Below are 27,141 nucleotides of genomic sequence, written 5' to 3'. Positions count from 1 at the left end.
GTCGATTCAAGATATATTTATGGTTAAGGAATAAACATAAGACTCGTTTGGCTACTGAAAGACTGAAAGATATTTGCCTACCCTGGTTTATTATAATCCGTCTAGTTTATTATAATATTTGATTTTAGCGCTTAAAAATGCACGTGAGGCCTTACACGCAACTGCTCAAGATAAAATATTGTATAAAATTATGCTTAATGATATAATTTTTGTCTCTATTATTGTAATACATTTATGCTAACGCATCGATGTAGAAAATAGTAAATTTTGAACATCTATTTTATTCAATATGATTATACACTATGCCAATTAAAACATAGCGCGTTAGTTCTTGTCGATTGAAAAAAATTAGAAAACTTAAATATATAAAATTTTAATTTTGCAAACCACACGCCTGTTTATTATTATTGACCATGTCTCAAACAGCAAATGATAATGATGAAAATGCTAGTCGAGATGGTGCAAATAACGATGACGTCACTGGCGACCGCGGTGGTGTACCAGGGGATGACAACGATGTTGAGTCGACAAAAGCTGAGGACGCGCAGTCTAATTCAGGCGTGAATGAAGAGAATAACGAGGAAAAGAAACATGAAGATGGGGAAGGTGAGTTTCGTACTAATAAGCTGCCTGTTTTTGAGCCCATCCGCATTCTTTTATTAACATTCGAATGTTGATTTTTTAGTTCTTTGGTTCCTTTAGTTAGTTCTCTTCCCGTACCTTCAATTTGTATTGTGCTAATTTGTTGAACATTAGCAATGTCGACAAAGAGAAAGACATTATATACCAATTGTTTCATTTTTGTCATATCCTATCCTGTAAGACTGTAAGGATTTGTTTGCATGTGTTAAGATAAGTTTTGTGAAATGGAAGAGGTCAAATGGACCCAATGGTCCGCTTTATTTAATAGGGGCGCTGGTCCGCAATGATTGCTCTAATTGTAGCAAAAATGACCCAAGTACTTAGCGAGAAAATCTATATAGAATACGATTCCCAATTCTCCATATGTACTACCCACGTCCTGGCAAAAAACACTCCGAGACAAGATAGCCTCAGAGAAAACATTTAAAATTGGCAGTATATTTCCAGACAAAACAGTCGCAGACAAAATATTCCAAAGAAGCCAGTCAAAACAGTCCTGATATTTTTCTATTAAGGACTGTTTTGTCCGCGACATTTTTCAGTGGACTCTTTTGCATGGGTCTATCTTGCCTGTTCATCAACATAACTGATTTAAGTTTGACCTGAATTTATTCAAACCTGCAATGAAAGGAACCGCAATCAATTTCGAACAAATCAACTCGCAATTATGTGAAAACAAAAAAAAACGTGTTCGCGTCCCTCAATAAAAGAAGGTACTTTTGATTTTAAACGGCACGTCACATACATATAAACTTCTCTTAAGACAATAGATTCAACGGGGTTTTCTTCATAGAGATGCTCACGACATGATACAAGGAAATTGGTTGCAGTGTCAAAAGTTAGGGTTGCACAACCACAATTCCAACAGTCAGAACCAAAAAGCGTTAATGACATCTTATTCAACAGAACTACGCTATCTGTACAATAAGTGGCTATGCGTAAAAGTGTCTGATATCGATTACCTAAACGTTGAAAACTTAGTTCAGCAGTTACCAATCTGTACCCAGCTCAAGGTCCCAGACCCAAGCCACCTCTGACCAAAACCTACTAGGGTCGCGCACAGGGGTCATCGTGCAACCCAAATTATAGGCTCGGGAAAGGCTCGCACGATAGTCTGGACAAGGGTCATATTTGGGTGTGACCAAAAACCAAAGTCTGGTTATAGTCTGGACAACGGTCGCATGAAAGTCTGATGAGAGACCAATGTATCTGAGACACTGAACAGGTCATCGAAGATAGCGCTAAGATCATTAGCGTTGCATGAGTCTGACTCCCCATGAGGCCTATCGGGACCGTGTGAACTTACATACAAGTGGCCAACTAAAACTAAACCGCAAATAATGCATGCAACCACTAATAACATCCCAAAAAAACAATCAGTGAGCTAGTGAGGCTTGATAGCATGGAACTGAAAAATTCACCAACAAAACTTCTGAGGCCGAGCAGATTCTGCCGTGGTTAACACATATCTGACAAGCACAATTGAAATGCGGTTAGTATGTGATTTTTGCGGTCGCATATCTGAAAATTATGAACGGTTCTCTTTAAAATGATGAAGGCTCATAAGAAGAAAAAACATTCAGTTGCAAAAAGACTCAATGGACAATGGACCTGAAGATCACAGACCTGGACGAATGAGCTAGATAAATATCTGAAAATAACCCTATCAAGTAAATTTGACCTCAATTTGCATAGAAATGAGCTGTCCGTGCCCTTCGCCGCCTTAAATGACGATTTCTTGACTGGTCCCACTAATCTCGGACCGTTTGTGGCTCACATCGTTGTTTACGCAGAAAATTCTACCACCGTCAATTCCGGATAAGCGATCACTTAACACTTACTAATAGGACCATTATTTGTTATTTTTAGACTCGGACAATGTGATGGGGTACGAAAGAGTAATCATAATCACCCTAAGCTTATAAAAGGAACTAACATCCTTGCAACTATGAAAACAACAAGATGAAGTATTTTGCTGAATTCAAACCTCAAATGCGGCTAAAATCAATGGATGTGTGATTGAGTGTGATCCTAAGCGCCAATGAATTGAGATTCGTCCCGAAAAATCAACGCAGCTAAAGTTTTAGTTTAATTCAGTTATAAAGCTGCGTATTAACACATTCTTGTTTTTTCTATAAAGCATTCGATAATTAGAATTTTCAAGTATTAGTATTATCATTATCGACACAATTGAGGGCTTGTCAAAGTTAATCGATAAAGTACAAATCTTAATGCCTCCCTTTTCATTTTGAGATTTGAACTATATCCTAAGTCGTGTGCGATTAAATTTTTTAGGATCGATCCAAACTGAACAAATGAAATAGTGATTTCGTGGCCTTCCTGATCATACCAACTCTTTTTGGCAAGCCTTGCTATCAAACATGACAATTTGGTATTGAATTGTCATTTCTAATTAAGTGTTACAAAGACGTTTTTTCAGTCATCCATTGATTTTTGACTGATTTCGATCATCTGACTTGTTTTTTGAGCACATGGTTTTGATTTTAAATCATTTTTATTTTCAACTTTTATCTTTCACGTCTTGGCTCATTTTTTTTGCTTAATAAAACGTTAATGGTGTTAACGTACAACAATAAATACGCGTTTTATTTATGCGAAATAAGCTATTTTTTGCTTTTGAAAAGGATAAAAGTTAATTTTTCCTTCCTTTTCTTTGATGACTCACATACAGTTTTTCAAATTAATGTTTTGATTAACATAATTTAAACAAGTAAAAGAATGCCGAACGAATAGTGTGTATTATTGTGTTGTGCACTTGAGGCTTTGTGGCTCATTTTTGGGAATAAAAATGGCGGACTTCATTCACCCAGTGAATCGAAGCCTGATACATCTTGATAAGACGTGCATAATCTTAACATTTCTGGCAAAACTTAAATCATCTTGCCCAGAACTTGAAATATCAACAATTCATGGGAAAGCTTGATAAGATTTCATGGTATTATCTTTTCTGATTGCTGCTCAGATGTATCTCGTCTCTAAAAAATAAAATAAAAGTTTTCCGAGAACTCAAAGTACCAAATGAGAGTAAAGGGGAACATTGTCATTTTTCAGTCCTAAAAACATTTATTTTTTTTTAAATTTAATTTTTAGCCCAATAATAGACGGCAAGGGTTACTATTGTAAGATCTGACTCTCCGAGAACAAAAAAATAATGGCAAATTTTGTGCTCTTTTCAGTGTTGTTTGCAGTAATGTATCTGTTTTTCGTTGGATAATAATGACGTTAGCTGTGATACAAGTAGTAAGATAATAGGGTACTAAGATAGGGGGGGGGGGTTATCCTTCGAATTAATACGTGTGATAATAGGGTATTATTCTTGGCGGCGCTACATGTAAAACAACGGCCGTGCGTGATACATGTAAACTAGCTTTCTTCCGCTTTTATTCCTTTACCTTTGCGCCTTTCTCCGGTTTGTTAGATTTGTAAGAAAAGATTGAATTGAAACCAAACTAAACACTCCAAACAAATTAAATATTTACACTGTGTATTACTACACGCAGTTTCACCAAAATTGCATGCAATTAAATTGGCATTAGCGCCGTCTTATTTTGCGTGCTGGTTCTTCTTCGCTGCTGCTTGCTTCTTCAGCTTCAAAGTTTATGAAGGGGTTGTCAGGAGAGGAGCTTTCACTGGAACTGGCGTCAATATCTGCAATATCGTCAGTATCAATATCAGATTCAGTTATCTGCTCAGTTACTAATAATCCTGGGTCGGGAGTCTCCCAAGAGCTGGTGGTGGAGTCTGGCACTGAGAGAGCGGCTGTTGAGGAAGTTTGGGACACTACAAAGTCATTATCCCATTCTGGACTAGAGCTGAGAAGTAAGTTTGAGTAACTGTCATTATCCCACTGAATATCATCACTACCCCAATCAATTTCATCCACACCACAATCAACGGTCTCATAATGTCCAAAGGGTAGAGTTTTTGTTCCGCAGGGTAGAATAAACCTTTTGTTGTCGAACGCTGAAAGGCATATTTTGTTGGTAGTAACAGTTTCCAATACATGATGATCGGACATTATTCGTGTGTTTTCAGTGCGAAACACGTTCCCTGTCGTCAGTGTGCTCAAGAAATCATCATGCCGGAGACGTTGTTGAGCGGCCTTTGTTACTCCTTTAGCCGAAAGTTTTCGACAACCTAAAGAGAAAAAAGTCTTTAATCAAGTCTTTATATGTTTACTAACCCCTATGTATATAATAATAAAACTAATACCATTCAGGAGCCTACTAACAACCTTTGTAATTTAAAGATAGAACTAACATGCATTAGAAAAGACAAAGAATACTTACTTTTTGAGAGTATTGAGTATAGTTTCGGCTTTAAACACACAAACTCCGTAATAAAATCTCCTGCAAATTCGTCCTTAAACTTGAGGACTACCCGTTTATTTTCCGTACTGTATAAATAGTGATCATTCGGATAATTGGAGAAATCGAATTCACTAACAACTGAAGCGGGCTTTCTTGCTAATTCCTCATAAAAGTCTGTACTCCGGATTTATATAGTAAACTATCCGTGTCACTATATAACAAACGACAATCCAAATGAGCGCGCATTGTGAAGTAATGGAAACTGTACATTTGATACTTGGCCAGATCAGGTATAGTTGCTCCAATTATTGTTGGGGTATTCCAATAAATCTTTCTAGCGCGGAAGGACAATGCGGCCAGGTTATCTCCGAATATCATGAACCGATCAAACTCAAACTTTGAAATGGAACTCAGAACTTGATCAGCATCTCGTGCAATGGTAAGCTTACTTCGTCTGCGTTTCGATTCGCAATTCTTACCTTATACTGCATTGTTCATGAGCTTATAAAAGTTCTCTTCGAATTTATTGCTGGCGGCTTGACGTTTATTACTGTTGAGTGTTATATAGGGTTCTAACCAATTCGCTTGTTTGAACTGTAGGACACGGTGTACTTTGGCAACAATTAATCCAAGACTAACGTATAATTTGAGCAGTTTGTAATGCAATACATAGTTCTTTTTGTCGAATAGCGTTTGAAGCAACTTTTTAACATTCGAGCTGGGTAATCTGTGTTGTTCTTTTAGCTCAAGTTGATATTCGCCCAACCAATCATCTTGAACAATTTCTTTGGTAGGGGCAAGGGGAAAGTCTCGGTGGTCATCGTGTAAGTGGACAGGGTAATTAAAGTCTACTTCAAGAAAATAACCAACTGAAGCGTCGTTAGGGGTATTGAGGATTTCGTTAAGGTTAATTTCTATGTTGAAGGCGAATTCCCCCACTGGTAGCATGTCCATTTGCATGACACCTCCGTAGAGATTATTTGCGTCTACACAGAGCGCAAAAGTTGACTCCTCAGAGGGCCGGTAATCCGATAAATACTTATTATTTGCAACAAAATGACGCTCCTCGTAAACAGATGTTACTCCTCCTCGTATTGCCGGTTCAATCATGTCCAAATGTTCTCGTTCTGTCATCAGCTCAATGTTTGCCCTGCATATCTTTAGTGACGCTTCTTTTGCCATATTGGGGAGAGTGTAGAAATGCATGCAGTCGAGTTTGTATGTTCGAAAGCTAAGTTCACGGTGAAACTCACATACACAAGCTAATAATGCGCAGTCAAGTTTAAGGTATGCGTCATGATAGTCTTGTAAAGTTTTGCACCCCAATAACTTCCACATTTGGTTAGCATGACCTAAATTTTCTTCACTAACAGCCAATTTTCTGCCTTCTAATGTATTGCGCCATTCTGAGAGGGGTGGTAGAGATTGCTCAGAAAACTTTGTACGATCACGTACATAAGAATAAGGATAATATCCTTTTTGTTTGAGTAAGTGTTCGTTTGATTCGGAAACCGAGGGGAACATGGCTTTCATGATATCGAAATGTGTGTCAGGTAAAATTTCTACAAGTTTTTCCTGCGAACTGTTCATCATTTTGTACGAATCGATGAATCTTAAATACTCGTAAATTTTTTGTGTTCTTCCTTCTTGAGTTGTAATAGTATCAATCAGGACTCCGAATGTCATTGATATGTATTTCTCATCTGTTGACGGAATGATTTTTATTGTTGTGGTAGACTCACAGTTGTTCACAGCAAGACAAATATGATGTAAGTCATAGTTTTGTATATTATGACCGACCACAGGCGTAAAATTGACATACCGTCTCGCTCGATTACACTTTTCGTGTGCCCAGCCCAAGAATTGGCCACTAAAATGACAATGGTCTAAATCTATGCTCTCTTCGGGGTCAAGCTCGCTGTCAAATGGTTCTTCGCATATCCAACAGTGTGTAGCGCTCTTTTTGTCCAAGCTTCTCCGATTTCCGTTGTAGAAAGGAAACTGTTTTTTGCGTTCATGTATGTCCCTTGCTAAGGAATGCAGCATTCGAACAAAGTTGCCCATACAATCTTCTGAGCTGTCCACATGATGAAAATAGGGAACGTTCGAGTGATGATCAACAACTGCCAAAGCAAATCCACATGGCTCGTGCTTTTCAATCACGCGTGTTGATGATTGGTCAGTTGCTGCATCACATCCAGCGACGGGTAGGAGAAAAGATTCAAAGTCAAAATAAATGACCAGAGGAACAAACCACGTAGCTGAAAAATTTGAGAACTTGTATTCATTTTTATCTGGTGATGGCATTTGAATAACTGCAGGGGCATTTAGATAACAATTTTCAGTATGAATATTATAGTTTTCCAGTCCATCACGACACAACCAGAAACAATTACGACAAATGCGATAACCAAATCTGAATTTCAGGTCTCTAACTTTACAAACGACTTTCACAAGGTCAGTAATGAGAACATAGTGATAAATGTCGGCATCATAAAGAAGTAAAAGATCCATAACAAAATCTGATTCAAAAGAGGAGACTCGTAAAGGGTAAAATTGTCCTTTATCGTAACCAAAGACGTTGATTGCCACATCATTGAGGGTTTCAAAGGCTTTCATTTGCTCAAATCCCATTGGCATTTCAAATTCGCCTACAGGTTGGTGAATGTTCTCTTGCTGATATGTTGCTGGGGATGTTTTGTCAATATGATAGTTCCTGTCATCTCTATCAAGACTGATTCCATGATGCGCATGATACGCTGCCACGAAGCAATAGTTGAAACAATTGGCATCGTCGTAGTTTCGAATGTTGAGTAATCCGCGACAGTTTGCGAGCTTATGGGGTAAGGCAAGATAGGATGAGCCGCGAATTGGTCGGTAGCGGGCAAATTTGATGTCAAGTTTGATTATTTTTTCAACAACCCAACCACTTCCAGATGAAGCAAACGTAGACAAGACAGCCATCATTTTCTCCACCATGCTCCAGTACAACTCGTTTGTGAGACCCTCTACGTAAATGGGCGTCATAAGAGAGTTGGCATAAATTTCAATGCGCTCCTCCGTTTCGGTTGCGTTTTCATCTTGATGCAGCTTCAATAACTGTACTTTTACCGCAAATTGTACTTTCTGTGGTCCTTGGCTCAGCCTTTGCTCAATTAGCGTTGCAATTGCAGATCTTTGATTGAGCATGAAGCTCTCAAGATCTCTGTCAGCTGTGTTATTGACAATTTCATAAGTTTGTAACACACCGTTGAAGGCTGTCTCCGCTGTAGCCTCTTTCGGTTGGTATTCAGGTCCAAATACGGGCAGCGAGTGAAGGGAGTTCATATGCTGCGCAAACAAGTGCGCATCATTGAATCCCATGAAGCACGATCGGCAGCAGTTTGTAAACTTCGAGTGGCAAGTTCGCATATGCTGTTCCAATTCAGACAGTTTCCGTGAATTGAACACACATAGGGAGCAGTTGTAAACAGGAAGGCCAACATCGTCTGGATGGAATTTATGTTGATGTCTTGAACGGTTCCCACGAGTGCTAAGCGTAGCGGAACAGAAGTTGCATGAATAGACCATTTCTAATAGTTTTGATGAATTTCAAATTCTAACAGAACTTTGATAACAAGTAAATAACTCGGAAATGACTAAGCTCACCAAAACTGAAACACGATTGTAATTTCTGTGCGCGAAATTCAAAATTTCAAAATGCTGCAATCTGATTGGTAGGTTTTGGCGGTTACTTTTATTTCGAAATTTTGTTAGTTATGAGAGAAAAAAGATGTGTTTTCAACTCTCCATTGCAATCCTATGCCAAAATATATCACCATACGGAACCCTACAGAGTATTGCTGATCATTTTTTTTTTCAAAAAACGTTTTTGGAGAAGCTGGAAAAACATGATAATTTTTAAAATTGTAATAAAATGCGCTATTTTATGCATTTTCAATTACGGGTGGTTAGAGTTGTCCTACGTTCTCAAGTGTGATGAGCAAAAATGCTCCCCGTGCCCAAAAACATAGGACCCATATAAAAAAATTGCTCAAAAATAAACAGAAAAAAAGTTTATTTTTCTGTCAAATCAAGTCATTAATTAACAATTACATGACAATTACATGACATAAACATGTGTCTTTTTTCTGAGGCCTTTTTTGATGACAGCTGTTATGAGATAAATTTGCACTGAGGACCCATCAAGTCCAAGAATGTGAAGAAAGCCGAGCTAACATCTTTCCTTAGGGTACTTCATACGCTAATTAATGCCAGATGTTAATGTGACATTGATTGCCAGATGTTTTGAAAATCGGTGAAGGAGCCATTTTTTGATGATGATACTTATGAGCAATAATGTCAGGCATCAAGCAGTGATTACAAAACCGTTGCAAAAATTTCAATTTTTTTTCTAGTAATTAGTAATTAGGTTAATTAACCCTTAATTAGTCGCTAATTAGGGGTTAATTATCTCCATAACGGATGAGTAAAATTTGACAAGTGTGATGAGATGTTTTGTACTTCAGAGTATGCTGAGGCTTACTGAGCAATCAAATTCATCCCAAATATTTTTTGGAACCGTCTTTTTTGGGGTCAAAGGTCAGAGGTCATGTGTCAAAAAAATTTTTTTTTTAGTTTTTTTTGTTTTTTTTAAACAAACATGCTCTTTTTCTTTCAATTGATTCCCAAGTAACAAATGGGAGGTGATTCTAGTGTAAGCTGGAGTGCGCATCTACTGAATTAAGTGTTAAAAATTGACGTCTGAAATGCATTTTTTCAAAATTTTTCTTTGATTATTTTTCAATTTTTGAAAATTTCTTCAATTATGAATTGAATTTGGAAATCAATCCATGCTACAGCTGTGGTATGGAGTTTGCATGTAATTAGCGTCAATACCGCTTACTCTAAAATATGGCTATATCTCTTAAATTTTATGTTTAATATTTAATGTTAGCAAAAATTTTGTAGATTGAGAAGTGTATTTATGGATATAGTTCACACACCACGTCATAGTAGTTGCAATAATTGAGTGTTTGTTAGGAAACGAATGTTTACGTCATAATGAAAATCCTTTCTGAACATGTTCGAACTTGATCAGTTGCGAAATTTTAATTTCTTTAGCTCAGCAATTTTAAAACTACAAAAACAGATATAAAAAGTTAAATTCAGCTTTCAAAAATTTGAAATCACACTTTATTGAAACAAAATCAAGTTAGCAACTCACTATATGAAAGAGGTTTGTGGTGATTCATCAAAGTTTTTTAAGTCAATCAAATAAGTCCATTAAAGAATTCTCAGGTAGTCGTTTCTTTGGTGCATTGCAAATCTTTGGAGTGTCTGTAACGCCAAAAACACGTGCTGGTTCTGGTGTTTGAAATTGTGTAGCTGAAAGTAACGCTGTATCAAACTGGTTTTCACTGAGCAGAGCGGTAGAATTGTTCTTGTGAATTCCCGCAAAGAAAGATGGACTAGATGTCGGCGTCAAACTGGGACTCGGATCAACTGCTGGTGTTACTGGCAAGCTGGCTGAATCCAATTGCAATTGATTTTCTGGGGAGCAAGGTGATGACTTTATGCCCCACATGTCAGCTAAGTTTTCGCAAGCTTGATAAGCCCCTAACTGGTTTTCAAACAGAGGCACACAGTCGCAATCGTAACGAAACAAAATTCGTTTAACGTCGTTAGGTAATGACTCCATGTCAAAATGTTGAAATGTTGGCAAAGCTTTTGGAGGTAAATGTCCCCCCTGATGTAATAACACTGCATTCTGCTGGTTCTGTCTTCTCTGGTAAAGAAGCAATTGCGTTAATGAAAAGCTTAGGTATCAAACAGTGCTGGTAAGTTTGCCAAACATCACCTTGTCTCTTCTGTTGAATCAGCACAACAAAGTTTTCGAACACTGTCTGATAAACCAATGTTCGCTCGAAAGAAATAACAGATTCAGCAAGTATTTGAACTGACATATTTTTTTGCACAAATTTTAAGAAAGAAATTAAAACCAATTTCATAAAAGACGGTTGAAAAATAATGTTTGTCTGGTAACGAACTCTTGAAAGAAAGCAAAGTGCACTGAACGCAAGGTTTAAAGAAAATGAATACCTAGTTCTAAAGTTGTATTGTACAACGTGTAATTCAACAGTTTATGTCTGGGGTCATAATTGGTTTTAATTTTGGTAGTGTATATGCTCTGTTATAAGCTCTACATTTGTTATTATACATGGGTTGATACAGTCTATAGTTTGTACTAACTCAATTCTTATCTAGAACGTATTTTATTATTAGCATTTCATTGTACACTGGTAAATGTTTATTCTTATCAGCATTTCCCTACTGCTGTAGGTTCACATGTGTTTCCAATTTTAATACACACATAGGGTCACATCTGTTCCAAGATATAAACATATGGACAATTCCAATAAACAGTGTACACTGCATTGCTGGTTCAAATACACACCTAGGGTCACATCTGTTCTGTCTAGAGAAATAAAACTTATGGCCCGCATATAATTTCAATAAACAGTGTACACTACAATCCTCAATGACGTCAAAAACCCACCCAGAGTCACATTTGTTTTCTCTATAGAACCAAAACATATGGTCCACATTTAATTCCAATAAACAGTGTACACAGCACTGCTGGTTCAAGTACACACCTAGGGTCACATATGTTTTTTGGCTTATCTCTAAGGTCACAGCTGAAGTTAATTATACTATATTTGAACAACAGACAGACTCAAGTACGCCATAGGCGTACTTGAGACTGTATTCACAAATCATTTGGATTTAATTAGGCAGTTTGATGACACTTGTTTAATCCCAACTTGCCGCACCCATTGAATTGTAGTTTTACACATTATAACACTTGAAAGTAATAAAACAAGTTGCACACTATGCCTTTCACTTCCACTAAAGACACAGAGTTTGGAGATTGTTATTTCGATATTTCCAAAACTGATAAGCGCTTAATCAGGGCAACGCTGAAAACCTATGAAAGGACAGGGACATATGTATTTCTGAAATTGTTCAAAAAAGCAACAGACGATTACGAGTTTGAACAGAGAATTTCGTTAACTCTTGGAGAGTTTGAAAATTTGGTCAGTTCAGCTAGCAAAATACAGAACTCAGTGGCTGATCAGCAGTCATCGCCAAAACCACCACCAGCGAAGAAACCAAAAATTCAAAAAGAAGTTGTCAACAACGATGGTTGAAGCGATGTTTGAGCGTTCTCCAAATTACTTTAAACATTTTCAGAAACAGTTCAAATTTCTCATTGTGGAAGAGAAACCTACCTTTTCTATTGGAAATTGTTATGCAGTGTGTGCACATTTTGATTCCGAATTTTGCAATTTAGTAAGTAGCCATTATCACCTTCTGATTGATACAACTACATTTGAAAACGAAACATTGAAACGATTTCAAAGCTTTCCTGTGCCTTGTGTTTATACAGCTTTCAAGTTCTTGTTCTGGACTGCACCAAATTTGGAGACTAATGGAGATGTGTTTTCAAAGCTTAAATTAGCAATCGAATTCAACAGTTCTGCAGAAAATACTGGTTCACAGTCAGTGCGCAAACGACTACTAGCTTTTGCTAACAACAACAACAACACTCTATCGAAAAGCAGCTCTGCAAAACAAACAAATGTCAATCTCAAAACGAGTGCCAAGATGCCAGTAGTTGCCCAAAAGACTATCAACAATTGTCGGCCTCCATCAAAACAAATTCAAACTGATTTTGTTAATAGTGAAACTTTACGCAGAGTTGAAACAATTTTGTATGGTCCTCATTCTGGTGCTTTTTGTCAAATTATGGATATTTTTTTGAGTGGATATGGAAAATTGAATATTGATTCTGATTTAGTGAGTGTTCGCTTTGTGTATGAAGAAAAAGTAAAGTTTTGAAAAAAAATAAATTTTTCAAGTTAGTAAGGTTAGAACATCATATGAAAAGCAAAACGAATCAATTCATTATCGCTAATATTTACAAGTTTTTGAGCATTGAAAACAAAATGAGCAATATAAATACAAAACAGTCCACAAAGTTTAGAGTTTGCATTTTGAATTGGTTGATTCTCCAAGAGTTGATAGATATTGTGATTGTCGCCAACAGAAATTATTCTTTGATATAGGTGTTTGTACGATGAAATGGGCCGACCAAGGGGATCGGCAAACAGAAGTTGATTGTTCTTTCTGCATAAAAGTAACCAGTGGGTGCCAATATTTTCAGCAGTTGCTGCATTAACAATAAGGAAGCTGTTTCTGTTCATTTTTTCCGGAAAGTTGTTGGCCGCAAACACGCCATGAAATTTGTATTTAAGAGTTTTGCAGCCTTGGATTAAATCATTAATATCATCTTCATCCATCATTAATTTGTCAGAATGTGATTCTTTGATACTCTTCTTGCACTATCAACAAAAATTGTGCTCGCTTTTTCGCCAATAATGAAAATCTCTATATTGTTCGGTAGGGCCGCAGAAAATTTCAACTCAATAGAAATTGACGAATTTGTAAGCTCAGGATGAATAAAATCATGGGATGCTTGTTGGGTGCTGGTCAAATCAAAAACCATTATGAAATGGTTCGGGTATTCTGTCAAACTTATTCCATGACCATTGTCGATGTAAGCTAAATCCGATATTGTATTAAAGTAGAGACGTTTGTCATCACTTGTTGATATTGGACTGTCTGCCACAGGTAAACCGTTTCGGTAAATATAAATCTGCTCAAGGTCGAATTTGCGGAAATTAAATGGATTTTGTCTGTTGTTTCCAAGAAACGCTTCGTTAGTGTTCAGACAAATTGCTAGTCTACGAATCGGTTCTCTGGCAAAAATATCTTCTTGTTTCCAAGTGTGGAGACCCGTTGATGCCAGAAATGTTTTTCTTAGAGTCTCCAAGTATGGATACGAAGCTGGACCTGTTAACAAAGTTTTTTCTATAGCCGATACGACATCATCGTTCAATGTCATCTTGCGCACATACAAATTAGCTTCGACAATTTTTACTTTGTAGTGCTTGGCTGCATCGTCAGACATTATAACAAAATCATCTATTGACCGTCTAAATGCAATGCGAAGTGTCACACCACTTAGCAAATGTTTGTCACAAGTGAAAAAGTCAACTGCAACTTTACCGTAAAATGTGCACTCAGCCGATTGCCTCACTAAGGCTTTCCTTCTGTTCACTTCTCCAGTTGACAGCGCTCCTGGATTTTCTTCGTAGGAATAGCCCTGACATGCCAACCAGGTGTTTTTTGCATCTTTGTTATGTGAAAATTCTGTTTCAATAAAACTTTTATGAGCATAGTTTCCGTTAGCGTTTGAAATTTTTAGTCCATTAGCAGATACTGTACAGTAAGAGAAGAGTGAATGTAAAACATTATTGCAAAAATAGGGAGCATCTGTCTTCGTAACATCTGTTGCTGCTCCTGCGTCATATCTCAAATCAGCTTCTGATAACTGGACAATTTTACATTTCACTTCCAAGAAAATTTTCTGTAAGTCAATAAAATTATTTCGTTCACCGGCGACTTCAAATTCTAACATGGGTCCATTTGGACTGTAGACTGGGCTCAACTTTTGACAAAAACTACCATCGAAAGTTACTAAGAGAGAAGGTTTTTCGAACAAATCCAAAGGACTGAGAGTTGCCTCTGATGGTAACAAATTAGCGATCATCGTTCACTCTGGCAAAAAAATCTGACCGACTTCTTTTTGGAGCTCTGTGCGTTGAAATGGTTTTTTTTGCGTTTGTTGATTGCTTTCTGTAGCTTGACTCGTATTGAATTCCTCCGACGTGAAGTATTTCGGCGAGATCCTCCTGTCTGTTTTTTGACAGTTTTTGAGATTGTATTTTTAAACGCCTGTTTAGGAGATTTTTTGCTTCCGACTACATCCAAAATCTCTGGAACACTTTGTTTCAATAGCTCTTTCCCGATACGCTTCGCTGCAGGCAAAATGAAACGACGTGCTAAAGGTAGCGCAACACGTCCAATGCCTGCAGCTAGAGCTCCAAAACCACTTCCTCTTTGACGATAATGTCCAGAGAAGTGAGGCAAAGACGTTGCTTGATTGGCATAATAAGAATCCATTTAAGGGGAAAATTTTTTGAATTGTAGTGTTAGAATAACTTTTCCAGTTCCCGAAAAGGGAACTAATTGTCCTGTTTCCGTTCTCAGTTCAATTGAAATCGATTGAATTGTGTTGGTTAGGAGCTTCTTATAGTCTAAATTTGTAAAAACTATCCGATGAGTGGGTTCAAGCTCACAAACACTACCGTTTTTCAGACGTTGTTTTGAATCAATGACTCGCAAAAGAGGAGCCTTAGTGTCACCGACGTATTGGTATTCAATTATGTTGGTGTAGATGAAAATTAGATGTTTTCCAGCACAAAGGTCAGCTGGGAACTCCCCATAATAAGCTTTCGTATCATCACTTTTCATAAACGTGTTCGCATTGGGAATCATTTTGTACCCAATGTGTATTCCATTACCGTCAGGAATACCCTTAAATCCAATAATGCTTGGAATTTCTTCGCTGGGAAACGTAATTCCCTCATACTTGCCAAACAAAATTTCATATTTCCCAGAGCTCTTCAATTCTCTGAATGAAAAATGGCGCAGGCCAATTGTGCGCTTAATTGTAGCAAGAAGTTGAGCCAATGTATCAAAGGTTCCTGGCATAAAACTAAATTGCTGTCCACTATAAGGTATAGAAATAACATTGGCTCCCGAAGAAATCTTGTGGGAATCTTCAAAGTCTTTTAAGTTGTACGCAATTAGATTTCCGTTTACTATGTTTTCTATTTTTGTTGGGAATATGATTTCACTTAGCGCCACTCTCCAATCACCTGCAAGTTGAATTTCGTCATTGAAAAAATTCCGAAATGATGCAAGTGTATTTGAATCAAATATTTCCATTGAAGCTGATGAAACAACGTGAACTGTAAACTCGTCTTCAAACCGGTTGTTGGACATTTTAAACAAGAGGGAGCCTGACAAGTTGTAATTCTGGTTGGTAAAATTTTCCTTGAATTGGTTCCTTGTCTGCGTCGGCTAGGGTGTATGTTGGTGGGCTTAATGTCGGTATTCCCGTTATTTCAAAGACTTCGTCTGTGAATGATTGCATATAACTTTTCCTGAATGCTTTTCTTTTTTAACTACTCTCACAAAGTCTCCAATGTAAAACTTGGGCTTCTGAGTTGAGCTTGTTTGTGCTGCCAATGACACTAGTCGTGGCACATCCGTTTTTGTAACTTTGTTAGGAGCAGTTTTTTGTTATTCGATTGACTCTCGAATTGATTGCTTTCACAAATTGGTCTAATTGGTCAATGTAGCTATAGGTCCACTTCTCTTCAAGATACCGATGAATTATCTTTTTGAGAGATCTAATGTTCCTCTCTGCAAAAGCTGACTTTTTTTCGCTAAAGGTACTATATAAATGAATTCCACGTTTGGTACACAATTGTTTGAATGCTCCAAGAAATTCTGTACCATCGTCAACCCATACTTTTTCGGGCTGTTTGTTTTTGATCATCTTTTTGAATGCTTCAGCTGCTTCGGTTGCATACTTTGTTTTCATTGGTTCCACTCGTAAATATCTTGACAAACAATCAACCGCTACTAGAGGATACTTTATATTGCGGTTATACTTTGCCAGTTTATCAACGTGTGCCAAATCCAGAGACCAAATTTCGTTGATGTCTTTTACAAAAACTTTAAGCCTGGGAAATTTTAATCGAATTGAACGGTACTTTGTGAAAGACGGCTTTGTCTCCAAATAGGACTGAATTTTACCTAGAGGGAGCTTGCTTTGCGTCTGTAACCGCTTTATGCTTCCATACGATGCTGGTCCTTTTAAAAAAAACTGATCCAATTTTTTTTACTTCAGGAAAAGAAAGACCACATCTTCTGACTGGTCTCTTCTTTGTCTGTCGTTTGGTCCGGTTCTTCTTTATATCTTTTTTGGGTTGGTTTCGAGCCACTGTGTTGTTCTCTACTAGAGAAGAGCTCTTGCCGACTGGGTTGTTCTCTACTTGGGAAAAACTCTTGTTCACTTTCAGACGAGGCTTCCAAGATTTGCTTGGCATGTGTATTTGCAACAAGATGAGGTGAGATATTAAGAGCAACTAAAATTTTGGAGTATTTTTCAATGTCAATTTTTTTAGTTGGTTGCTGCAGATTGTACAGAAATGTTAAAGCTTTAATGCCCAGTCTTTCTTTGTTTACGTGAAGAACGTCGTTCGACTCTACAGTTACTGTTTCAGATTGGTTAATCAAGTCAAGTATGATTTTTGATCTTTTGATTTGGTTTTTATTCATAAAATCTAGCTCTAACAATATGGTGTCGAAATTTTCGCTTTTTCTTCGTTTTTTCACTACTGGTTCAATCTCGCTGTCTTCGCTCATGGGTTCTGTTTTTTCCTCTTCTGCTGTTTCAATCATTTTGTCTGCAGTCTCAACTGGTTCAACTGCTTTCTCTGGTTTTTCCATTGAATTCGACTGGTTTCTTTGCAAAAGAGACAGCTGTGCAGCTTTCTGTTTGTAAAGGGGATTGTCCAAAACTTCTTTTTTTACCGGTTGATGTGAAGCAAACATTCGTTTTGGAATTAAAATGAATTCTTCGGTGTGCATTACGATTTTGTCAAATAACGATAACAAGCGAAACCAACAGTTTTGACCAAATCTGTTTCTCTAGCAAAAAGTTGCCTCTTTTCTTTCAAACTTGTTTGTCTAGACAATAGTTTTCTGAATGATTTTTCATAGCCTTGGACAAAACTTTTTCGTATTGGAACATTACCATTGACAATGTTGAGCAAACATTCGCAAAGGAATTTAATGAAATGATTTGGAGCTCTCTCTATCTTCTCTTTTAGTTTTGTATCCGATATGTTTAGCAGCCGCCCCAGCATACAAACTTCTTTCTCTCTCATCGCTTAAACTTGTAATAACGGCTTTAGCTGATGGCAGATAAAAAATTGATGGTCCTGGAGGAACAATATTTGAACAGTAGCGCAAGACGTCTGATGTTTTGGGATCCAAATCAATTAATAAATGACCAAACGGTTCTTTAGTTGCCAGCTCATAGCTTTCTTTTAAAAATTGAGAGTTATTCAACTGTCTACCAATAAAAGTAATCTGTTGTGTGTCACGTGGTGATTTAAACAATATGATATGTGTTGTATTTAGATCAATTGTTCTGGACCATCTGCTTTGCTGGAACAAATTGTGTTTAACATAAATTACACTGATGTTTCTGTGTCGCCCTGCGGTTGCTAATTTTGAAAATTCTTTGTCATTAAAAATTTCTTCACATGAGTCATCGAACACAAGGAGGCAGTTGTCTAACTCTGAAATGAGTTCAAAATTAGAGAATTTTTTAAAATGTATGTTCAGTTTCTTCTCTAACGATTGGAATTTGGGCTGATCGTGCTGATAAAAATAATAAATTGTTTGAATTTCTGGGAAAAAAGTGCCAACTAATAACATTTTGAAAATGAGCTCAGTTTTCCCGCAACAAGATGGCCCGCAAACAGCCATGAACAACCGGTCAGAGGTGGAAATAATTTTATTCATAACTTTGGATTTGAAAGAGCGTATCCAACTGTACAAGAGAGAAGTGAGACTGAAAAAAACCAACTTGGCGAGAGACACAGTTATAAGAAAAATTATTATTAAGATTTGTGTAAAGTATACAACCTCTGATCGAGGCAATCTCGAATTGCAAAACCTCCAAGATCGTCTTTCTTGGTGGTCAGCGTCAAAAACCATGTCAGTTATGCCTCCGCCCGAATCTAGTTGATCTTCGGTTTGACTCATTTTGAAACAAAATTATTCAAAAAATGAATTGCTTTTCAAGAATGTTACATAATTATTCAACAATAAAAAATTCATACAAAACATATCCAGAGTCGTTGTCTCCTTGTTTGTAAGTGATTGTATAGTTTGCATTCATCGAATCTTGTTTATCTCTGAAAACAATTGACTCTACATTGTCCTCTTTAATCAGCTGCTTGATTTCATCGGGAAGAGTCTCATCGTCCAGAGACATCAGAATTGGCACTGCACGCTTGGGCGTAGGTAAAGGGGTTAGTTTCAACCTTTTCATTTTCTCTTGTAAAGACATGGTACAATTGAAAGTACTCCAGTAGAGAAAGATACCTCTTGAAAGCTTCTATTTCAGCACCAGCACACACGATCTGCTGTTTTCTCAAAACTGTTTGCCCTCTTGTGTCAATTTTTTCTTCCTTAATAAGAGTAACCGTTAACTGATTTTCAGGCGTTATGCAACTGTAAACTGTCAAATTTGGAGACAAATTCACTTGAAGTAGAGACGGAGCTGGTTTCTCCAACCGACGATTCATTCGTCAGCCACTGGTAAAAGAGTTTTGCCTTCTTATTGGCACAATGCTTGCTTCTTTGTCGTTTTGGGCAACTCAATGCATGTAATTTACAAACTGGTGTCTCCCGATATAATTTCAAGTGTTCAATTTTTGGGCAAAACAAAGTTTCCAAGTTGATAACGTTCCTCTGTAACAGCTGCCGTAAAGTTTCCGTTTTTTCTAATCCTTTTGCGTAAAAATCAGAAAAGGGAAATCGAAGAACTATACTTTGAAAAATCTGTTGCAAATAATGATAAGGGTACTCTCCTGTCTCCCACGAGAGACCATGAAGATATTTAGATACCCACAGGAAAGATCTTTGCTCACTCGAAGAAAGTATGTTAAATGAGTTTGGAGGTAAAAACGAAATTGTATCGTTGTAATTTTTGGTAGATACCGCAAGTTCTTTTATTATAAATCCAGATTTTTTACTTCTAAAGCCTTCAAAATCAAGAACAACTGCTCCAGATTTCAACATTCCAGCAAATTGAATAAACTATTTTTGAAGGATTTTACGTATAAACAAAAAGCAATTCCAGTCACATGACCAAGGTACTCATTTGTGACTGAACAAGGTAATACGTAGGAATAGCCTGGACCCTTTTCACTATATTCATATACAAAACCGGAAGCGTCGTGAAGTATCGCATGCAGTCTCAAAATTTTGAACGATTTAAAATATTTGTCGAGGGCTGAATTGTCGATGCCAATCAAACCACCATAGGGTCGTAGTTTCAAAGCTATATCTAAATCAATCTCAGGATCCAAATGAAGACAAGTAGCTAAAAAGTATAAAAACCGTTCACCGTATTGTGAATATTCTTTTTCGATTTCCTTATAAGTTTCGTGAATACTCTTCAAATCAACTGTAGCAATTGTAGCCATATGATTTTATGAACGCTCACTCAAAAATGACTCTAGCCAGGCTCTTCCACACAACCTACATGCCAATTTACATGTATCACGCACGGCCGTTGTTTTACATGTAGCGCCGCCAAGGATAACCCCCTATTATCACACGTATTAATTCGAAGGATAACCCCCCCTATCTTAGTACCCTATTATCTTACTACTGATACATGAGAACATCGCAGCAGATGAAAGTCCATATTGTGTATTTTCCAACAATTACAGACTGAGAGGACTCTATTGTCTTTCAAATAATGTTTTCTACACTATTCTGGTTAGTACCTTCTGATATCTATGCACTATGTTTATATTTCTCCTTCAGAGCTTTCCAGAGTCAGTTAGTCTGTTAGATTTAAGTAAGTCTATTTCGCGCGCTTGGGCGCTGAAATAAGTAGACCAAATAAGGTCAGCCTTAATATGTGATGAAGTATTTCCACTGTTGTGCATGAAAGGCCCAAGAACTCATTGAATTCCTGTCCTATCGCAGATTTTGGTGTTCACAGATTCAATTATGTCTTATTTTTCAAAAGTGCCATTTTTAAACGAGTCAAGTATCATCTTATGTCTATTTCTTGACGATTTTCGCATCGATATGATTAAACTGATTTTTCAGCAAAAAGTGGTTATTAGAAAATTTCAATAACACAAATTTAGATGCTGTGCAAAATTTTGTCAAATAGGCTGATCTATCCGATTTTAAAGAGAATACACTAAGGCTACCAGCAGCTCAAACAAAGATTTGTCTTCAAGCAAAAATTGTAGAAAAAATGACAACTTGAGCAAGCTCTTTTAATCTTTGTTATTGTATTCAGAAACGCCTAAAGCGAACCAAAGCAGAGCTTCGACCAGACAAAACACTGGCATCAAATCCAGAACATCGGCTACCTCCAAAGTATCTAACAGACCGTCATCATCCAGGACATCCAATCGTCCACCGACTTCCGGAAGTACTGCTGGAACCAAAGCCGGACAGCCCAAGGACTCCTCTAAAGCCAGTAGCAGACAACCTAGTCGAGTTGAAAGTCGGAAAGAGGCCGAACCGGATGGCATTTCTCAGCTTACTGTGCCAAAAACGCCTCCTGGTGAAACTGCTGATGGTATGATACAGTTTTATATTACGTCCACCCCACCCCCCCCCCCCCCCCCCACCTCCGCGCTGAGAGCTTACTACAAATGGTAACGAGATATTCAACAACACATAATTTTGCAATGAGCGTCATTGCACTTTGGGGGGAAGGGGGAGGGGCGTTGGAGTGGATGGACCCGCGGCTTTAATGTTCTACATTGCTTTGCTAATATCATGAACGGTTTCACGAGGTTGACAACTGAGGAATTTGAAAAAGTATTTCTCGGCAAAAATTAAGATCTTAATTAAGATCTCCAAAAAAATCTTGGCAGTCCCCGCCCACACACACACGCACACCCACACACAAAAACACTCACTCACACCACCACAATGGTAAGTAGGGCAGAGTCTGATCGAAGTTCTGACTAGCCTTCATAATTTATATACGCCGATATAAAAATGGGATGTTAAAAGTTATAGATATTTTCATAATCCAACCGGATGGGTTTCCAAAAAAAAAATTAACTTTCTTGACTCGCGTCCAAAACCCAACTTTATATTAATTAAACTTCAGAAAACAATGAAGATTTGATCACAAAGACAGCAGGTGCTGAGGACAATCAAGGGAGGGTAAATGGAGAAGACCCCGCAGACGATGAGATCCCCAATGGGTTCATACGTCAGAAGACTTCTTTGGCAGACACGTTGACCAAATTGATTCCGCCAGGAGAAGACGAGGCTAAGAAGAACAAGATAAAAGAAGCTTTGCACAATCTTACAGAAGAAATGGCCGGTAAGAGAATTTTTTAGTGATAATGCATTTATTAACATCTTTGGGCTATTCCACCAGTTATGCGTAAGTTTTGTCATATCAGAGTTGTATAAATTTTAATCTGTGTTGCCGTACCAAGTCCACAGATCCACAGAGACCATCAGCTCTGATTTAGAAAAAAATCAGGTCCCAGGATTGATTCAGAGTCTGATCAGGTCAAACGCTCCAGAGTTGATCTCTGAGGTTTCTGTTTACAGAGAAAATATCAAGACTTGGGGGACTTTCCCTAGAGAAATCCAAAGTCTAGCGTCTCTGTGCACAGAGAAGATCCAATTCTTGGCAGAAAAGACGCAAGACTTGGGATTTCTCTTGGTAGAAAGTGTATAAGAATTGATTTTCCCCGACAGAGGGTTAGAATGAAAATTTCTAGGCTCTTGGGCAATTTTAACTTAAGTTTGAGTGCCCTAATGTACACATAGAGCACCAATTGCACCAATTATGAATACGAATATTATTCAAAATAAGTTTGTGGCTATTGGTAATGTATTGTTACCTTTTTAAAACCTAACAGGTTCTTAAAAATACTATTTCAGTGTTCACTTTTTAAGAAAAATTAAGATCTACAGCAAAAAACATCATAAACCAAAACGTTTAAAGTTTATATAAAAGAATTCTAAAGGCAAATACAAACCAACACATTCGCAGCATACCAACAAACACACTTACCATCACACAATGAGGCTCTCCTAAGACCTGGCCTCCGTAAAATCTCTGAATCAGGCCTGATAGTCTCTCTGGATTCGGCACGGGTTACACTTTTTCCTATTCCCGAAAGAAAAACAAGAAATTGTATAAAGCTCACCTATGAAAATTTTTCTGCTCCGCTATGAAAAAGGGCTATGCTGCTGCTGCCTATGGGTCTTGTAAATTGGGCACTTTATCGTAATTTTTACAGCGTAAACAATTAGTTGCCTTAATTGAAAAGACTTTTTCGAGGGATCAAAACACCCAGGTAAATAATAGGAAAGGTTCAACATAAATCTGAACAATAATTTCCAGGAACAATATTTAGTAACCTTTAAAATTTCAATTACAAACAATTTGAGGTGTTTCAAAGATTTTAATACGCTATGATTTGTTGAGAATTTCTGAATATATAAAATTTTAAACTTCGCACAAAGCAATTGTTTTCCTTGTTTTTGAGCAAGCTTACCTAGAGAGTTTAGAGAAAAGAAAGCTTCGATAACAATGAAAGTGACCGCAGTGAACAGTGGAAGTGTTACCAAATGTTTTCATATTTGATAGCGTGAGACAAGTTGGTGCAAGTGTGTAAAACGATACGCTAGCAAGCTGAGAGGCATTGATTCCAATCTGTTATTTACTCATATTCGACCTAGCTGTGACATTAGTTTTCCAATTCTATTTCGGTCAGAAATTGTAGGCATAAAACGATTTTTATTTAAGAAACTTGCTTTTGCTTTATGTTGTTTCATCTTCATTTTGGTAGCCGGGTTCACCCCGAACTTCTAAAACATGAAAATTACAAAATTTTAAACTTTTCTCTTCAAGCTTCAAAGAACATCAGTGTTCATGGGAAAAAAATAGTCCGTAAAAAATTTACACGTTTGCCGTCGTAATAGGAATAATTTTATTGTTGTATTTTGGGAACTGGATTGGTCACAACATCTTCACAAAAATGTTTCAGCTAGGCTTTGTTGTTTTTGAAATCGATATAAGAACTAAATACCTGCAATGTAAAAAAAAAGATCAGACAGTATACCGCTAACGGGTTGTATAAAATTGAAACCTATAGAGCTTGATCTGTTTTTCTTCAAAAAGACGTGGTTTTATTTTCTTTTTCTCTGCAGCATTTTTTATGATTAATTAAACAACTTTTAGAACTATTAAAAAACAAAAACGTACAAAGTAATGAGACATATAAAGTTTTCTTGATCTTTTGGCATCAGCTTCGCAGGAGAAAGCATAGATTACTCTCCAATTGTGTGTAGGCAGTTTGGTTGATTACGGGCGTAAAAAAAATTGAACTGTTATGAAAATATAGTCGAAGAAAGAATAAGTCTGCGCGCATTTTTTTTTTAATAGAATTAGGACGAATTTTCACGTTCCTTTTTCGTTTTGATATTGTCATATCCAGATTTTGGATATCGCAGATGAAAATTTTTGAAAGAGTTTTGGAACCGAAAAAAAAACAGCAAAAAGAAGCCTTTTCATCAATTTTCCACGAGAATAGTGTTTCAAAAACAGTAAATGCTGCTTAATTTTTTTTGTTGGAAAACTAGAAAGCTCTATTTTTACACATTGCGATTTGTCAGGCCCTCTGTTTTTATTAAAAACGCAGAAAGACTTCGCAAAATCAGTTTTTGCCTAAATTAAGTTGATAAATTTTAAACAATTTTGAAAAAAACAGCTTACATAGAAAGGAAAATTTGTTTTTCAAATTAATATGTCTTTCCCACTCAATCTTTTTCTGGATTCAAATATCCTTTAACCCAAATCGCGCCATATTTGCACGGCTATTCTGAACCTTTCTTGACAAATGAATTTCTGGAACAAAAGTTACTAATTGTTAAAAATTAATGATTTTGAAACCAAATCTTATTAATAGTTATGTCAATTTGGGTATTTTTCATCAATATTATTCCGCAAAAAAACTTTGTTTCATTATTATCGATGTTTTACACCCCTTTTTTCATTAAGCATCAATAAGTTCGAAAATAATCTTGCCTTTTTAATCACTACTTTTCGTTCATTGGCTGAAAAACTGGATCTACTGTTTCGATGTGTTTGTATGACCCCTGTTACAAATTATATGTTTGTCATATAACTGATCCAATGTCATACAATGCCAAAAAAATAGCTGCCGTGTCGGGGGGAGGGGGCGTAAAAGTTAATTAATAACTCACCCAGGTACGGGGGTAATGGGGGTATGGGGGAGATAAAAGATCCGAAAAATTTTTAATTTTTGAAGGTGATCTGGTGTGCTCTGATTGCGAGACAGATTTAACAATTGACGACGTTCACATATGCCTGGACTGTCCTAAATGGCTGTGCCTGGACTGCAAGAACCATCACCTCAGATCCAAAGCTACTCGAAGCCACGAAGTATACTCTCCGCCTAGTGTTTGTAACATGGAATGTTCTTTACACTCTGAAAATTTCTCATTATTTTGTAAAGATTGTAATTCGCTAGTTTGCAATCAATGCATTATTCAGAAATGCTCGGTTGAAAAGCATGAACTAATAGGAATCGACGAAAAAGAACGAGAATCAAAGGAAACGTGTGAACAACTTCAAACCCGAGTCAAATCGTACTCAGATTTGAACCAATCAAAACTCGAAGAAATTGCTGAAAGGATTTTAACGTTTCGGCAATTTGAAGAGCGCGCAAAAATAAAAATTCAAGCTCGTTTCGCGGAATTGCACAAACTTTTGGACTCGTTAGAACAAAATGTGTTGCTGGATCTTGACAATATTTCGTCCGATACCCACGCGGAATTCATAACTAAGCAAGAAAATGTTAAAAGTGAAAAAGAAAACATAGCAAAATGCGAAGATTCGATTGGTCAGTGTCTTAAACGGAATCGTATTGGTTTGATTAATACATTACCAATGACTGAAAGTTTATTTCACACAGTTTCGATAACTGAAACTAGCAAACCGCTCGACGTTTTGGAACCAACTCTTATCGAAGCGAACCTCGACGAAGAAATTTTCTTATCAGACGTTGAGCGCCATATAATTCGTACATCAAAAGCTGGTAAGCTAAAATTAGTTGAAAACTCAATTATTATTAATCAAATGAACGTCAGAACATCGCAAGATCTAGACGATAACGTGATTTATGATTGCTGTTGGATTTCAAGTTCAAAACTAGCAGTTGTTGACAATCGAAACAAAAGCTTGAAACTTCTAAGTGTTGATGACGCGATCGTGTACAATCAAGTATTTCACGACAACGGGCTCTGTCGGGTTACCTGCAATCGAGATTGTAAACAAATTATTGTTTGCGATGATAAATACGTTTTGTATAGTTATGATTTCGAACTGAACTTCAAAGGCGTTGTCGATATTCCTCCCCAGATTCGGAAACCATACGGAATTTGTTTTCTAGAAAATAACGGGAACCTTATGATTGGCGATCGACACGATGGTCAACTTTACGAGCTATCTTCGGTTAACCAAACGATTAACTCGGCAACCAATCAAGCTTTCACAATTGTCCGTCAACTAACTTCGGGATTTTCATGTCTGGATTACGTAACAACTAATGGTGAACAAATTTTAGTCTCACACGGAAATGGACATTGCATAAGGTTGTTATGTAATAACGGAAAAAATTTGGTTGAAATTGACCAATCACAGCAGGGCTTAAATTGGCCGCTAGGGGTCGCTATAGATGTTCACGGCAATGCAGTAATCTGTGACTCGTGCAATCATCGAGTGCTTGTCATTTCACCGGAAGGGGACAAAATTAAGGAAATCCGAGGCTTTTACTTGCCGAGATCAGTTAAGTTTAGCGATAATAACGAAGTTTTAGTCGTAGCTGAACGAGGTGGCAGAGTTAAACTGTTGACTTATATGGAGAGCTCTTCTTAAAACATATTACTTAACCCAGGATTGTAGTCGACATAGCGAGTCTATTTTACTCTAAGTCAAATTTGAATTGATTAACTTTTTTGATGTCCTAAAAATTATTGATATGTTACAACAGTGTCCCAACCTATGCTTTTTTTAATCAACTCTTGTTGCGATGGCAACAGTGGTTTAACCTATATATAGATCAAATAATTTTTAGCGACTGATTAATTCTAGAAAATTTGAAACAATGGCGGAACTGTGTCCTGAGATTAGACTATTTTTATCCACCATTCTTTTCTCGCCAGTGTTGCTATATGAAGATTGGCAAGAAAAAACTGGCTGAAAAAGATAGACTAATCAGCTGGTGAGAGGCGAGGCAAATTATGCAACTGTTATGCAACAAGAGCTACTTTAAAACGTTGCAAAACCGTTGTTGTATCCCCTTGACGTAAATCAGTAACTGGG

The 27,141-nt window shown here is 37.1% G+C and overlaps 1 protein-coding gene across 1 annotated transcript; it reads left to right on the top strand.

Annotated features, from left to right (window-relative positions):
* The first annotated feature begins 213 nt into the window (after nucleotides 1-213).
* Nucleotides 214-27,141, top strand: LOC142353539 (uncharacterized). The gene is made up of 4 exons (XM_075405800.1): nucleotides 214-606; nucleotides 21,052-21,336; nucleotides 21,880-22,098; nucleotides 25,067-27,141. The coding sequence occupies exons 1-4, from the start codon at nucleotides 414-416 to the stop codon at nucleotides 26,692-26,694; spliced, it is 2,325 nt and encodes a 774-aa protein (XP_075261915.1). The 5' UTR covers nucleotides 214-413; the 3' UTR covers nucleotides 26,695-27,141.

Source organism: Convolutriloba macropyga, chromosome 14 (assembly GCF_964194025.1).
Source record: "Convolutriloba macropyga chromosome 14, txConMacr16.3, whole genome shotgun sequence".
Taxonomy (NCBI): Eukaryota; Metazoa; Xenacoelomorpha; order Acoela; family Convolutidae; genus Convolutriloba; species Convolutriloba macropyga.
Note: the sequence above shows the minus strand (reverse complement) of the source record. Positions and strands in the feature narration are given on the sequence as shown.